The 16947-nt window shown below is 44.6% G+C and overlaps 2 protein-coding genes across 36 annotated transcripts in view; one reads left to right on the top strand and one right to left on the bottom strand.

Annotated features, from left to right (window-relative positions):
* The window catches only part of LOC146049607 (immunoglobulin superfamily member 11-like), a 571199-nt gene that overhangs the window by 348314 nt on the left and 205938 nt on the right, over positions 1-16947 (top strand). The gene's annotated exons all lie outside the window — the stretch shown is intronic.
* Positions 1-16947, bottom strand: part of LOC146049602 (uncharacterized) — a 37510-nt gene that overhangs the window by 3930 nt on the left and 16633 nt on the right. The window contains exon 2 of the mRNA XM_083166120.1: positions 146-305. Coding sequence (XP_083022246.1) covers positions 146-283 — 138 coding nt within the window. The 5' untranslated portion in view covers positions 284-305. The remainder of the gene's footprint in view (positions 1-145; positions 306-16947) is intronic.

Below are 16947 nucleotides of genomic sequence, written 5' to 3'. Positions count from 1 at the left end.
AACTCTCTCTGCACAAGTTACATCTACCCCACCTGCAGTGCACATGGTTTTTTGCCCATTTTAAGAACAAATTTGTACTGCGATCAGATCTGAATAAGGGTCTATGTCCAGCTCTCGTTACGGTCCCCACTGTCCCAATTCCTACCTTGATCACTTCTGCAAACTCATTTTCAATCATCTGGTTGAGCTCGCTGGTGTTCAGCTTGTTATGGCTGCAGTCTTTCTTGGAGTATTTGTGAAAAATCCCAATGATGCATTCGATGGCCTCAATGAGTTTCGTCATTGTCACAAATCGTTCTGTCGCCCTGCAAGCAGAAAACCAGCTGCGTTACAGACACGTCACTATTACCCGCAGATGACGGGGGGAACAGACACAAATGCTAATGTCACACGTATAGCAAAAACAAGATACAAAGTGATGGTACTCCAGCTGCTGAGAGTGACATAAAGCATGTTGGTGGCTCTAAACCTTCCAGCAAGCCTCCGCAGCCCCAGGGCCAGGATTACATTATGCCTAGTACTTTGGAATAATTCAATCAAATAAAATATATTGTTCCTTCCAATATATTGTTGGAACAAAACATAAATGTGCTGAATTAATGACCATGGATTTGAGAGGTTTAGGGGAGGACACCTCAGCACAGAACCAAAGATACATGTACTAGATAAGGAGGATTCATTGTCTGAGGCTGTGCATTGTACACCAGGAGGCTGGGTTCATCTAGGACACTAGGATCTTACAGCGACAGGTCTATGGGATACGTAGCTCACAGCACAGCACCAAAGATACATGTACTAGATAAGGAGGATTCATTGTCTGAGGCTGTGCATTGTACACCAGGAGGCTGGTTTTATCTAGGACACTAGGGTCTTACAGCGACAGGTCTATGGGATACGTAGCTCACAGCACAGCACCAAAGATACATGTACTAGATCAGGAGGATTCATTGTCTGAGGCTGTGCATTGTACACCAGGAGGCTGGTTTTATCTAGGACACTAGGGTCTTACAGCGACAGGTCTATGGGATACGTAGCTCACAGCACAGCACCAAAGATACATGTACTAGATCAGGAGGATTCATTGTCTGAGGCTGTGCATTGTACACCAGGAGGCTGGTTTTATCTAGGACACTAGGGTCTTACAGCGACAGGTCTATGGGATACGTAGCTCACAGCACAGAACCAAAGATACATGTACTAGATAAGGAGGATTCATTGTCTGAGGCTGTGCATTGTACACCAGGAGGCTGGTTTTATCTAGGACACTAGGGTCTTACAGCGACAGGTCTATGGGATACGTAGCTCACAGCACAGCACCAAAGATACATGTACTAGATCAGGAGGATTCATTGTCTGAGGCTGTGCATTGTACACCAGGAGGCTGGTTTTATCTAGGACACTAGGGTCTTACAGCGACAGGTCTATGGGATACGTAGCTCACAGCACAGCACCATAGATACATGTACTAGATAAGGAGGATTCATTGTCTGAGGCTGTGCATTGTACACCAGGAGGCTGGTTTTATCTAGGACACTAGGATCTTACAGCGACAGATCTATGGGATACGTAGCTCACAACACAGCACCATAGATACATGTACTAGATGAGGAGGATTCATTGTCTGAGGCTGTGCATTGTACACCAGGAGGCTGGTTTTATCTAGGACACTAGGGTCTTACAGCGACAGGTCTATGGGATACGTAGCTCACAGCACAGCACCATAGATACATGTACTAGATAAGGAGGATTCATTGTCTGAGGCTGTGCATTGTACACCAGGAGGCTGGTTTTATCTAGGACACTAGGGTCTTACAGCGACAGGTCTATGGGATACGTAGCTCACAACACAGCACCAAAGATACATGTACTAGATAAGGAGGATTAATTGTCTGAGGCTGTGCATTGTACACCAGGAGGCTGGTTTTATCTAGGACACTAGGGTCTTACAGCGACAGGTCTATGGGATACGTAGCTCACAACACAGCACCAAAGATACATGTACTAGATAAGGAGGATTCATTGTCTGAGGCTGTGCATTGTACACCAGGAGGCTGGTTTTATCTAGGACACTAGGATCTTACAGCGACAGGTCTATGGGATACGTAGCTCACAGCACAGCACCAAAGATACATGTACTAGATAAGGAGGATTCATTGTCTGAGGCTGTGCATTGTACACCAGGAGGCTGGTTTTATCTAGGACACTAGGGTCTTACAGCGACAGGTCTATGGGATACGTAGCTCACAGCACAGCACCAAAGATACATGTACTAGATAAGGAGGATTCATTGTCTGAGGCTGTGCATTGTACACCAGGAGGCTGGTTTTATCTAGGACACTAGGATCTTACAGCGACAGGTCTATGGGATACGTAGCTCACAGCACAGCACCAAAGATACATGTACTAGATAAGGAGGATTCATTGTCTGAGGCTGTGCATTGTACACCAGGAGGCTGGTTTTATCTAGGACACTAGGATCTTACAGCGACAGGTCTATGGGATACGTAGCTCACAGCACAGCACCAAAGATACATGTACTAGATAAGGAGGATTCATTGTCTGAGGCTGTGCATTGTACACCAGGAGGCTGGTTTTATCTAGGACACTAGGGTCTTACAGCGACAGGTCTATGGGATACGTAGCTCACAGCACAGCACCAAAGATACATGTACTAGATAAGGAGGATTCATTGTCTGAGGCTGTGCATTGTACACCAGGAGGCTGGTTTTATCTAGGACACTAGGGTCTTACAGCGACCGGTCTATGGGATACGTAGCTCACAGCACAGCAGTATGACTTACCTCTAGCAGACGTTGGCAATGCAGGGAGAGAAGTGCAATTCCAGCTAGAACACAATATTTATAGGGATGGGGTGACCTAGTTTTTACTAAATAAGTCAGCTTCGTGTCACCCAACCCAGACCAGTCCAACTTGCCTCATCAATTATGGAGGATCTGGCTAGGAACACCCTGATTGTCATACTGAACACACCCTACTATTCGGGACACCCAAGAAAGCCCCGCTACCTTTATTCTCTATCGCTAGCGTTACTGGGCTGCGTGTGTCCTATAGACCCCATATTACCCCCTCAATGTCCCCCCACCTGGACGTTGGTATGAATAGAACGGTCCCCAGTAAAGGGTCCAGCATCCTCCCCCATGAATCAGCACACGGGCATGGCTTGCGTTCCAGCCCTGGAGATTGACAGCTTTTAATCAACCTGTTCATCTAGTTTCTTTTTGTTTTAATTTGACATTATGAAGCTCTCCTGACAGGGAGATGGATTATTTCGGGCTGTTTGTTCCCGATGATGACACACTTTGAATTTCAGAGATTTAAGTGACCTCTCATCATTCTAAATATGCTGGTCGCCTCCCTTTGCATCTGTCACATTACAATATTCAATTAACATGCTCCTTGTATTTACATTCTCATTAAGAGCCAAGAAGAATGTTTCCATCAGGAAAAGTTCTAGAGCTGCTCCAAACTGGAGAACACCAGCAATGGCAGACAGATACTACTGGGATATATATATATATATATATAGAGGAGTGGGTGGTACCTGGTTACCTCCCAGTCATAATCCCCAGCAGAGAAGTATTCCTGCAGGACCGGCAGCAGCGATGCTCTGCGGATCTCAGCTTTTATTGGCAGGCGTTCATCACCTGTTAATGTGCAGACTGTAACCCACCAACGCGGCTTTTCCTGAGCCTTCCATTGGTTCCAGCTGGGGCTATGTGCTCCCTGCACTCACACGTTTTACAAGTTGCACTATAACAGAAAAACAACTTTATCATTTGTCCAATAAAATTATATTGTAGCTTGGAATTAATACAACAATTAGTACAACACCTCGGCAGTGGTTTTATGTGATGTTAGTGAATTTGCACTTTTAATCTTTATTAGATTACAGAATATAATCTTTGCGGAGATGCACAGGGCGAGGAGAACCCCTTCACCTGATCTCATCTATGGGGTAATTCAGACCTGATCACACGGTAGCGGATTATCGATACACTGCACATGCGTTTTGCTCCTAATATACGTCCTGCGATGAAGTCCTGCTACTTTTTCTATTTGCACGCTGTTTGCAAGGTGATTAAAAGGAAGCCGACATCTGGGGGTCAAAACACTGTAGCTAGGGCCCCCCTGCCTGGGATGGATTGGCACTGCCAGCTGATCACAGCCAGGCTGAGACTGCGGCCTTCCACATAGCAAAACTGTCCCTGAGCCAATTGGAGCTTGCGGACCTCAAGCCAATCAGGAGTCGCAGCTGAAAAACTGCTCACTCCAGCATCAGAGAGAAGGGGGTCATTATAAGCAGCTCAACCCAGGAAGCCAGCCTATACAGGTTGAGTATCTCTTATCCAAAATGCTCGAGACCAGAAGGATTTTGTATAACAGTCTATTCCTTATTTTGGAATATTTTTATATATCAGGGTTGCCGACTTTCTTATTCTCCTCTCCGGGAGAAGCCCGGAGAGGAGAGTTTCAGTAGCCGCTCAGGGGGGCGTGGCTTAAGCGTGACATCATTAAGCCCCACCCCCATGATGGTAAAACACCGAATTCACGGATCTTAGTGGAGGGGGCGGGGATAAAATGACGCGATTGTGCCGTTTTAGCTCCGCCCCCCTCCTCTGAGACCCGAGGATTGCGGCATTTTAATGCCGCGATCCGGGGGACAGCGGGGGTCCCCCCTGAATCCGGGAGGGTTGTCCATCTTTCCGGGGGGCCGGGAGGGGGACCCAATTTTCGGGAGACTCCCGGAAATTCCGGGAGGGTCGGCAACCCTGTTATATATGAATGAGGTATCTTACATTTATGTTGTACAAACACATCAACCACATTAAACACACACACACACACACACACACGCGTACACACACGTACACACACGTATATTTTATTTGTGCATGAAACAAGGTTTGTGTATTATCTCAGGCACTGAATTTCAATGCCAAGCAATCATTTTCTTGCACATATTTAGTGACAGTTTAGTAGTGGCAGTTGCATATAATTTACCCAGTAGTAACAGTTACATATCATGTCCCCAGTAGTGCCAGTCACATATCATGTTCCCAGTAGTGCCAGTTACAGATCATGTTCCCAGTAGTGCCAGTTACAGATCATGTCCTCAGTAGTGCCAGTAACATATCATGTCCCCAGTAGTGCAAGTTACATATAATGTCCCCAGTAGTGCCAGTCACATATCATGTCCTCAGTAGTGCCAGTCACATATCATGTCCTCAGTAGTGCCAGTTACATATCCTGCCCTCAGTAGTGCCAGTTACAGATCATGTTCTCAGTAGTGTCCGTTACAGATCATGTCCTCAGTAGTGCCAGTAACATATCATGTCCTCAGTAGTGCTAGTTACATAACATGTCCTCAGTAGTGCCAGTTACATATCCTGCCCTCAGTAGTGCCAGTAACATATCATGTCCTCAGTAGTGCCAGTTCCAGATGTCCTCAGTAGTGCCAGTTACATGTCCTGCCCTCAGAAGTGCCAGTAAAATATCATGTCCCCGGTAGTGCCAGTTCCAGATGTCCTCAGTAGTGTCAGTTACATATCCTGCCCTCAGTAGTGCCAGTTACATATCCTGCCCTCAGTAGTGCCAGTTACATATCCTGCCCTCAGTAGTGCCAGTTACATATCATGTCCCCAGTAGTGCCAGTAACAGATCATGTCCCTAGTAGTGCCAGTTACAGATGTCCCCAGTAGTATCAGTTACAGATGTACCCAGTAGTGCCAGTTACCAATGTCCCTAGTAGTGCCAGTTACAGATATACCCAGTAGTGCCAGTTACCAATGTCCCTAGTAGTGCCAGTTACAGATATACCCAGTAGTGCCAGTTACAGATCATGTCCCCAGTAGTGCCAGTAACAGATCATGTCCCCAGTAGTGCCAGTTACAGATGTTCCCAGTAGTATCAGTTACAGATGTACCCAGTAGTGCCAGTTACCAATGTCCCTAGTAGTGCCAGTTACAGATATACCCAGTAGTGCCAGTTACAGATCATGTCCCCAGTAGTGCCAGTAACAGATCATGTCCCCAGTAGTGCCAGTTACAGATGTTCCCAGTAGTATCAGTTACAGATGTACCCAGTAGTGCCAGTTACCAATGTCCCTAGTAGTGCCAGTTACAGATATACCCAGTAGTGCCAGTTAAAGATGTACCCAGAGGGGGGGTGCCGGCGTGCGCAAGGGGGGGGGGGGGTGGTGAAGGTTGAAGGTCAGTCCCTGGCCCCAACATTACTAGTGGCGGCCCTGTCTCCCGGCGGTCATGCCTCTTTCTCTTTCAATGTCATACACTGCCCAGAGGCACCCGTCTCCTGATTCTTGTCGGATTCCAGATTGTGCCTAAAGTGCGGCACTTACAGAAAAAGAGTGTTTTCTCCGGACCCCCTGCACAAGCACTGAGACCTCACCATGGGGGGCTATTCAAATTGAGAAGTGGGAAAAGCACCAAGCAGGTGATGTAATATATGTTCCGTTACCTATTGCTACACCTTATAAACACCGGAGGGACACTTCGGGAGACTGTGGTATTTAACCAAATTAAGCCTCTTATGTTTCCAAAAAGTTGATTATATGCCTCATAAAAATTCTACCTGAAAAGCATCGTACATGGATACTGAAATATACCTATAAATATGGGACTCTCTAAAAAGCGGCACTACAGAAAGTCTGTTTTTATTTTTAATTGGTATCAATTTACATTTTTTATTGTGTGTTTTATGTATGTATATGTCTTGTGTATGTGTTATTGTGTGTTTTATGTATGTATGTCTTGTGTATGTGTTATTGTGTGTTTTATGTATGTATATGTCTTGTGTATGTGTTATTGTGTGTTTTATGTATGTATATGTCTTGTGTATGTGTTATTGTGTGTTTTATGTATGTATATGTCTTGTGTATGTGTTATTGTGTGTTTTATGTATGTATATGTCTTGTGTATGTGTTATTGTGTGTTTTATGTATGTATGTCTTGTGTATGTGTTATTGTGTGTTTTATGTGTGTATATGTCTTGTGTATGTGTTATTGTGTGTTTTGTGTGTATATGTCTTGTGTATGTGTTATTGTGTGTTTTATGTATGTATATGTCTTGTGTATGTGTTATTGTGTGTTTTATGTATGTATATGTCTTGTGTATGTGTTATTGTGTGTTTTATGTATGTATATGTCTTGTGTATGTGTTATTGTGTGTTTTATGTGTGTATATGTCTTGTGTATGTGTTATTGTGTGTTTTGTGTGTATATGTCTTGTGTATGTGTTACTGTGTGTTTTATGTATGTATATGTCTTGTGTATGTGTTATTGTGTGTTTTATGTATGTATATGTCTTGTGTATGTGTTATTGTGTGTTTTATGTATGTATATGTCTTGTGTATGTGTTATTGTGTGTTTTATGTATGTATATGTCTTGTGTATGTGTTATTGTGTGTTTTATGTATGTATATGTCTTGTGTATGTGATATTGTGTGTTTTATGTATGTATATGTCTTGTGTATGTGATATTGTGTGTTTTATGTATGTATATGTCTTGTGTATGTGATATTGTGTGTTTTATGTATGTATATGTCTTGTGTATGTGATATTGTGTGTTTTATGTATGTATATGTCTTGTGTATGTGATATTGTGTGTTTTATGTATGTATATGTCTTGTGTATGTGATATTGTGTGTTTTATGTATGTATATGTCTTGTGTATGTGATATTGTGTGTTTTATGTATGTATATGTCTTGTGTATGTGATATTGTGTGTTTTATGTATGTATATGTCTTGTGTATGTGTTATTGTGTGTTTTATGTATGTATATGTCTTGTGTATGTGATATTGTGTGTTTTATGTATATGTCTTGTGTATGTGTTATTGTGTGTTTTATGTATGTATATGTCTTGTGTATGTGTTATTGTGTGTTTTATGTATGTATATGTCTTGTGTATGTGTTATTGTGTGTTTTATGTATGTATATGTCTTGTGTATGTGTTATTGTGTGTTTTATGTATGTATATGTCTTGTGTATGTGATATTGTGTGTTTTATGTATGTATATGTCTTGTGTATGTGATATTGTGTGTTTTATGTATGTATATGTCTTGTGTATGTGATATTGTGTGTTTTATGTATGTATATGTCTTGTGTATGTGATATTGTGTGTTTTATGTATGTATATGTCTTGTGTATGTGATATTGTGTGTTTTATGTATGTATATGTCTTGTGTATGTGATATTGTGTGTTTTATGTATGTATATGTCTTGTGTATGTGTTATTGTGTGTTTTATGTATGTATATGTCTTGTGTATGTGTTATTGTGTGTTTTATGTATGTATATGTCTTGTGTATGTGTTATTGTGTGTTTTATGTATGTATATGTCTTGTGTATGTGTTATTGTGTGTTTTATGTATGTATATGTCTTGTGTATGTGATATTGTGTGTTTTATGTATATGTCTTGTGTATGTGTTATTGTGTGTTTTATGTATGTATATGTCTTGTGTATGTGTTATTGTGTGTTTTATGTATGTATATGTCTTGTGTATGTGTTATTGTGTGTTTTATGTATGTATATGTCTTGTGTATGTGTTATTGTGTGTTTTATGTATGTATATGTCTTGTGTATGTGATATTGTGTGTTTTATGTATGTATATGTCTTGTGTATGTGATATTGTGTGTTTTATGTATGTATATGTCTTGTGTATGTGATATTGTGTGTTTTATGTATGTATATGTCTTGTGTATGTGATATTGTGTGTTTTATGTATGTATATGTCTTGTGTATGTGATATTGTGTGTTTTATGTATGTATATGTCTTGTGTATGTGATATTGTGTGTTTTATGTATGTATATGTCTTGTGTATGTGTTATTGTGTGTTTTATGTATGTATATGTCTTGTGTATGTGTTATTGTGTGTTTTATGTATGTATATGTCTTGTGTATGTGTTATTGTGTGTTTTATGTATGTATATGTCTTGTGTATGTGTTATTGGGGTTCATTGAACCTATTATATAGTATATATACGTTTAAAGAAAATTTTGCTTTACTAGAAAGTAAAATAATAATAAAAAAGAAAAAATACTTTCGAATTAAATAAATTTTTGAATATTAATTTGACCGGACAGCGCTCCCTGAAAAGAGATACACATAGGGTCTGTCAGCTGCTACATCGCTTCCTTTTCCTTATATCCCCTCCTTAGTTCTGATTGGCTGTCAGCATTTTTTAAGTATTTGCATTCTTTTCTATTGGAAATCAATTCAATCTTAATACATAATCATTCACTGCACATAGTGATTATATTCATATGGAGTACATTATATTCATAGAGAATAAGATGATGTTTATTCTGATATATGTATTTGTGTCTTATATTATAAAAAAAATGGATAAATGAATTTATAGTTTCAAATAAACTTGCACTGTTTACAATGGAAACCATACTTGCCTACTGTTGAAACTAGTTTCAGGGAGATTATAGCTGGTAGTAGAATTTTGCACAGCGCCCCATTGAGGGGGCGTGTCATGCTCCACCCAAAGGGCGTGTCTAGTTTCAAATATGGAGAGATTGCTATGTCAGGGAGTCTCCTGCAGAATGCAGGAGGGGAGGTAACTATGATGTAACAGTGTCATGTGGGCTAGGTGACATGAGGGAGATTGCTAGACTAATGAGGGAGAGAGGGAGATTGCTGCTATGTCAGGGAGTCTCCTGCAGAATGCAGGAGGGGAGGGAACTATGATGTAACAGTGTAATGTGGGCTAGGTGACATGAGGGAGATTGCTAGACTAATGAGGGAGAGAGGGAGATTGCTGCTATGTCAGGGAGTATCCTGCAGAATGCAGGAGGGGAGGTAACTATGATGTAACAGTGTAATGTGGGCTAGGTGACATGAGGGAGATTGTTAGACTAATGAGGGAGAGAGGGAGATTGCTGCTACTGTATGTCAGGGAGTCTCCTGCAGAATGCAGGAGGGGAGGTAACTATGATGTAACAGTGTAATGTGGGCTAGGTGACATGAGGGAGATTGCTAGACTAATGAGGGAGAGAGGGAGATTGCTGCTATGTCAGGGAGTCTCCTGCAGAATGCAGGAGGGGAGGGAACTATGATGTAACAGTGTAATGTGGGCTAGGTGACATGAGGGAGATTGCTAGACTAATGAGGGAGAGAGGGAGATTGCTGCTATGTCAGGGAGTATCCTGCAGAATGCAGGAGGGGAGGTAACTATGATGTAACAGTGTAATGTGGGCTAGGTGACATGAGGGAGATTGTTAGACTAATGAGGGAGAGAGGGAGATTGCTGCTACTGTATGTCAGGGAGTCTCCTGCAGAATGCAGGAGGGGAGGTAACTATGATGTAACAGTGTAATGTGGGCTAGGTGACATGAGGGAGATTGCTAGACTAATGAGGGAGAGAGGGAGATTGCTGCTATGTCAGGGAGTCTCCTGCAGAATGCAGGAGGGGAGGGAACTATGATGTAACAGTGTAATGTGGGCTAGGTGACATGAGGGAGATTGCTAGACTAATGAGGGAGAGAGGGAGATTGCTGCTATGTCAGGGAGTCTCCTGCAGAATGCAGGAGGGGAGGGAACTATGATGTAACAGTGTAATGTGGGCTAGGTGACATGAGGGAGATTGCTAGACTAATGAGGGAGAGAGGGAGATTGCTGCTATGTCAGGGAGTCTCCTGCAGAATGCAGGAGGGGAGGTAACTATGATGTAACAGTGTAATGTGGGCTAGGTGACATGAGGGAGATTGCTAGACTAATGAGGGAGAGAGGGAGATTGCTGCTATGTCAGGGAGTCTCCTGCAGAATGCAGGAGGGGAGGTAACTATGATGTAACAGTGTAATGTGGGCTAGGTGACATGAGGGAGATTGTTAGACTAATGAGGGAGAGAGGGAGATTGCTGCTACTGTATGTCAGGGAGTCTCCTGCAGAATGCAGGAGGGGAGGTAACTATGATGTAACAGTGTAATGTGGGCTAGGTGACATGAGGGAGATTGCTAGACTAATGAGGGAGAGAGGGAGATTGCTGCTTTGTCAGGGAGTCTCCTGCATAATGCAGGAGGGGAGGTAACTATGATGTAACAGTGTAATGTGGGCTAGGTGACATGAGGGAGATTGCTAGACTAATGAGGGAGAGAGGGAGATTGCTGCTATGTCAGGGAGTATCCTGCAGAATGCAGGAGGGGAGGTAACTATGATGTAACAGTGTAATGTGGGCTAGGTGACATGAGGGAGATTGTTAGACTAATGAGGGAGAGAGGGAGATTGCTGCTACTGTATGTCAGGGAGTCTCCTGCAGAATGCAGGAGGGGAGGTAACTATGATGTAACAGTGTAATGTGGGCTAGGTGACATGAGGGAGATTGCTAGACTAATGAGGGAGAGAGGGAGATTGCTGCTATGTCAGGGAGTCTCCTGCAGAATGCAGGAGGGGAGGGAACTATGATGTAACAGTGTAATGTGGGCTAGGTGACATGAGGGAGATTGCTAGACTAATGAGGGAGAGAGGGAGATTGCTGCTATGTCAGGGAGTATCCTGCAGAATGCAGGAGTGGAGGTAACTATGATGTAACAGTGTAATGTGGGTTAGGTGACATGAGGGAGATTGCTAGACTAATGAGGGAGAGAGGGAGATTGCTGCTACTGTATGTCAGGGAGTCTCCTGCAGAATGCAGGAGGGGAGGTAACTATGATGTAACAGTGTAATGTGGGCTAGGTGACATGAGGGAGATTGCTAGACTAATGAGGGAGAGAGGGAGATTGCTGCTATGTCAGGGAGTCTCCTGCAGAATGCAGGAGGGGAGGTAACTATGATGTAACAGTGTAATGTGGGCTAGGTGACATGAGGGAGATTGCTAGACTAATGAGGGAGAGAGGGAGATTGCTGCTATGTCAGGGAGTATCCTGCAGAATGCAGGAGTGGAGGTAACTATGATGTAACAGTGTAATGTGGGTTAGGTGACATGAGGGAGATTGTTAGACTAATGAGGGAGAGAGGGAGATTGCTGCTACTGTATGTCAGGGAGTCTCCTGCAGAATGCAGGAGGGGAGGTAACTATGATGTAACAGTGTAATGTGGGCTAGGTGACATGAGGGAGATTGCTAGACTAATGAGGGAGAGAGGGAGATTGCTGCTATGTCAGGGAGTCTCCTGCAGAATGCAGGAGGGGAGGGAACTATGATGTAACAGTGTAATGTGGGCTAGGTGACATGAGGGAGATTGCTAGACTAATGAGGGAGAGAGGGAGATTGCTGCTATGTCAGGGAGTCTCCTGCAGAATGCAGGAGGGGAGGTAACTATGATGTAACAGTGTAATGTGGGCTAGGTGACATGAGGGAGATTGTTAGACTAATGAGGGAGAGAGGGAGATTGCTGCTACTGTATGTCAGGGAGTCTCCTGCAGAATGCAGGAGGGGAGGGAACTATGATGTAACAGTGCAATGTGGGCTAGGTGACATGAGGGAGATTGCTAGACTAATGAGGGAGAGAGGGAGATTGCTGCTATGTCAGGGAGTCTCCTGCAGAATGCAGGAGGGGAGGTAACTATGATGTAACAGTGTAATGTGGGCTAGGTGACATGAGGGAGATTGCTAGACTAATGAGGGAGAGAGGGAGATTGCTGCTATGTCAGGGAGTCTCCTGCAGAATGCAGGAGGGGAGGGAACTATGATGTAACAGTGTAATGTGGGCTAGGTGACATGAGGGAGATTGCTAGACTAATGAGGGAGAGAGGGAGATTGCTGCTATGTCAGGGAGTCTCCTGCAGAATGCAGGAGGGGAGGTAACTATGATGTAACAGTGTAATGTGGGCTAGGTGACATGAGGGAGATTGTTAGACTAATGAGGGAGAGAGGGAGATTGCTGCTACTGTATGTCAGGGAGTCTCCTGCAGAATGCAGGAGGGGAGGTAACTATGATGTAACAGTGCAATGTGGGCTAGGTGACATGAGGGAGATTGCTAGACTAATGAGGGAGAGAGGGAGATTGCTGCTATGTCAGGGAGTCTCCTGCAGAATGCAGGAGGGGAGGTAACTATGATGTAACAGTGTAATGTGGGCTAGGTGACATGAGGGAGATTGCTAGACTAATGAGGGAGAGAGGGAGATTGCTGCTATGTCAGGGAGTCTCCTGCAGAATGCAGGAGGGGAGGTAACTATGATGTAACAGTGTAATGTGGGCTAGGTGACATGAGGGAGATTGCTAGACTAATGAGGGAGATTGCTGCTATGTCAGGGAGTCTCCTGCAGAATGCAGGAGGGGAGGGAACTATGATGTAAACAATTCAGTCGGTACTTATGTATTATCTGGGCTCCCATGTCAAATGCACCCCATTTTTTCATACCCCTACTATCCAAATACGCATGGAGTTGATTTTATATAGTGTGGCGAGCGGACGCGGTCTCATAAGAAAAATGGGAGCCCAGATATTACATAAGTACCATTCAGTCTTAATCCAGAAACATCCTCAGCACATAATGTTTAAATTAAGAAAATTATATATTTATAAAGTGTGAGATGTTTGTAATAAATATACAAATCTATATCCGCATCCACAGACCAGATACCTTATTTACAATGGTAACAGAGCGATATCATTCATAAACATCTACAATACACATTGTTAGAATGTAGTGAATACATAGAGGGTGAGAGGATGATTATTATGCTGTGGATTTATTACATTGGTTTATATCCATTTCCACTAAACAGATACATTATTTCCAATGGAAACGCCCCGCACACATGGAGCGAGTTGAGCCTTCACACTGAGCAAGCTTGTACTGCTCAGATCGCTCAGCTCAGATCGCTCAGATCGCTCCGCTCAGTTCGGTCAGCTCAGATCGCTCAGATCGCTCCGCTCAGTTCGGTCAGCTCAGATCGCTCCGCTCAGATCGGTCAGCTCAGATCGCTCAAATCGCTCCGCTCAGTTCGGTCAGCTCAGATCGCTCCGCTCAGTTCGGTCAGCTCAGATCGGTCAGCACACAGCGCTGCATCAGCAATGTGTGCCGAGCAATATGTCACGGCCAGTGTTCTCAAAGGAGACAACACAGGCGATGACTAGATGTATACTACATTACCGTATAAACCAACGCACGGGACTGTGCATCATCGTTGTTGCCGGTGGCCATACACTGCGATCCGTACTTCATTTCCTAGTGATGTAGTCAGGTGGCTTAGAAATGGGTCTGTAATCGCCCAGTGTGTATGGCCCATCAGATCCTAATCCATAAACATCCACTATATAAAATACTTAGTGAAAAACTCATTTATTAAAAAAATACGAGATGTTCTGAGTCCCAGGGCGCTCTGGGAAACTACTACCCTTCCTCTTATGTACTCGAATGGCTTCACCATCGGAAGATAGGAATAAGGAGAATCCGTCATCTTAGTAAATGTGCTGTATTCTCCATCCCCCGCCCCCTACGGATCCTCCCCAGTTCCCCAGTCCTGGCTGGATGATCTCAGTACTGGAAGGGAATGTCTGCATTGTACAGCACAGAGAATACTATGCTGCCACCACTTGCTAAGTGTAGAGCCACACATTCATGGCAATGGGAGGAGACTGATATGAAGTGGGAGGGGCTTGTTAGCTGTAGTACAGGCTTCTCTGACATTTGACATGACCTAAATGTGATTGCACAGATTGGGAGTTATTAGCGCAGAGATCATGCTATGTAGTGTCATATTATATAATCAGCAATAATTACTCAGGTCCCACCACGCCCAACACATGATAATGGAGCCAGTTTGCAATTAGCACAGCTGCTATGAATTGCTAATGCTGTATATTGTCATAGTCCTCGCATATGAAGTATATCAGGTTCCCAGCCATGTGGAGTGCCGCTTATTCCCCATCCCTGGCTGTGCACTCGATCTGCCCTGCTATAACCACACGGGGTGCAAGGGGCTTATATCCCGCGGCTTACTTCTGTCTCCAGCGGATGGGCTCACACATCTATTACCAATGTTAGGACACAAAGAAGACTATTACGTGTATTAAAAGCCGTTCACAGTGTACAATATCCCTTTTGGCTAAGAACAAGTGTAGTATCTGTTCTTATCAGTGGGTATGGACTGGCCTCTGGCAGAGAACAGAGAAAGGCTGGACTGAGTAGCTGCTCTGATGGGCGAAGGGTGTGGGACCCCTCATGCCTGGGAGTGGTGAAAAGTCTGGCTGAGTACCTTCACCTCTGCCAGTGGTAGGAGGTGTTGTTTCCGTAAACCCACTGGTGAGAGGGGGGGAGAAACACTGGGCCTAGTAGTCTGGCTCTCTTGACGGGGTTCGTAGCCCCCGAAGGATGAGACAGCGAAAGGCTCAGTCTAGTATCCATTCCCAAGGAGTGGAGAAAGGCTGGGACTGAGTAGATGGCTCCTGTTCCAGAGGTTCGTAGCCTCTGAAGGGGAGACCACGAAAGGCCCAGCTTAGTATCTAAACCTTGGGATCGGAGAAACACTGAGACTGAGTAGATTGCTCTTCCGAGGGGGTCGCAGCCCCTAAGGGAGTCAGTCGAAAAGCCCAGTGGAGTACCCATTCCCATGCCGGAGGCTGGAAAATGCTCTATGATGGGAGCAAAGAAACACTTGGTCGGACGCTGATCGGTCGGCTGCCTGGAGTCCGAGGCTGCACTGTGCCCCCGGGGAAACTCGGGGGTGCCGAACATGCACGGGTGATCCCAAAAATCACCTTGCACAAGTATGGCACTTGCACTGCGCACTTCCCCTCTAGGTTAGGCTGCACGTCCTTACCTCATCCTTTTGGATGGGGTAGGACAATTTTTCACACCCCCACCCCGGCCTTCTGGCTCGGGTCCTCTTTATTATTTATTTCTCTTCCTTTTTTTTTTTGGGTTGTGTCTTTGACCCTTATGGGCCATTCACTCCCCAATGTACCGAAGCTCACTCCTTTTGGGGAGAGCTTCGGTCCCCCTGAGGACGACCCCGAACTGCAAGGCGGAGGGAAGCCTAATGCGGGTTTCTCCAAACCTTCGGTGCAGAGGACCCACCATCCTGACCCTTCCGGGGGTTGAGGAAAGCGGGTCTCTCTTAGCTCCGGCGAAGAGGACCCACCGATCCCTTTTTTCCCCTCTTCGGCCTTATGGCTGAGAGGGATTAGGGGAGTAACGGGGCCCTTCTCCTTTGAGAGAGGGTCCATTTGAACGCACGACCCCCTATGCACGTGTTTAGGCACAGCACTGGTGGTGGGAGCACACCTCGGGCTCCTGAGTTTTTTCATACTCACAGTGTACAATATCTCACCCTGTATACAGTATTGGGCCGAAGTCAAAAGGATGGTAGATTGCAGTAATCGCTATCAGGCGCTTTTCGTTAATGTTCTGCGCATGTGCACACACATTCCAGCGAATGCATGAGCTCCGGAACTGCCGTTGCATTCAGAAAGATGGCGGACCACCATGTTCTTCCGGTGACTGACTTCACACCTAGGCTGTACAGCCAGCTGGCTACCCTTAGGCCCTTATTCAGATCTGATCTCAGTACAAATGTGTTCTCAGACTGGGCTAAACCATGTGCACTGCAGGTGGGGCAGATGTAACATGTGCAGAGAGAGTTAGATTTGGGTGAGTTATATTGTTTCTGTGCAGGGTAAATACTGGCTGCTTTATTTTTACACTGCAATTTAGATTTTAGTTTTAACACACCCAAATCTATCTCTGCCCCACCTGCAGTGCACATGGTTTTGCCCAGTTTGAGAACAAATTTGTACTACGATCAGATCTGAATAAGGGCCACTGTGTGTGAGCCCTTCGCTATATAGGGAAACACTGGAACAATAGGGATGCGGCCGCACAATGCTGCGGTCACATCACGGGGAGGGACCCAGTGTGCGGGGCGGCCTTGCTTACATTTCCACATCTCCAACCTCTTTTCCTCACATCTTTCGTTTAAAGCTCTGGGGGGGATTGTTCAAACCTTCTATAGAG

This window comes from Crinia signifera, chromosome 12, assembly GCF_055691185.1.
Source record: "Crinia signifera chromosome 12, ASM5569118v1, whole genome shotgun sequence".
Classification (NCBI taxonomy): domain Eukaryota; kingdom Metazoa; phylum Chordata; class Amphibia; order Anura; family Myobatrachidae; genus Crinia; species Crinia signifera.
Note: the sequence above shows the minus strand (reverse complement) of the source record. Positions and strands in the feature narration are given on the sequence as shown.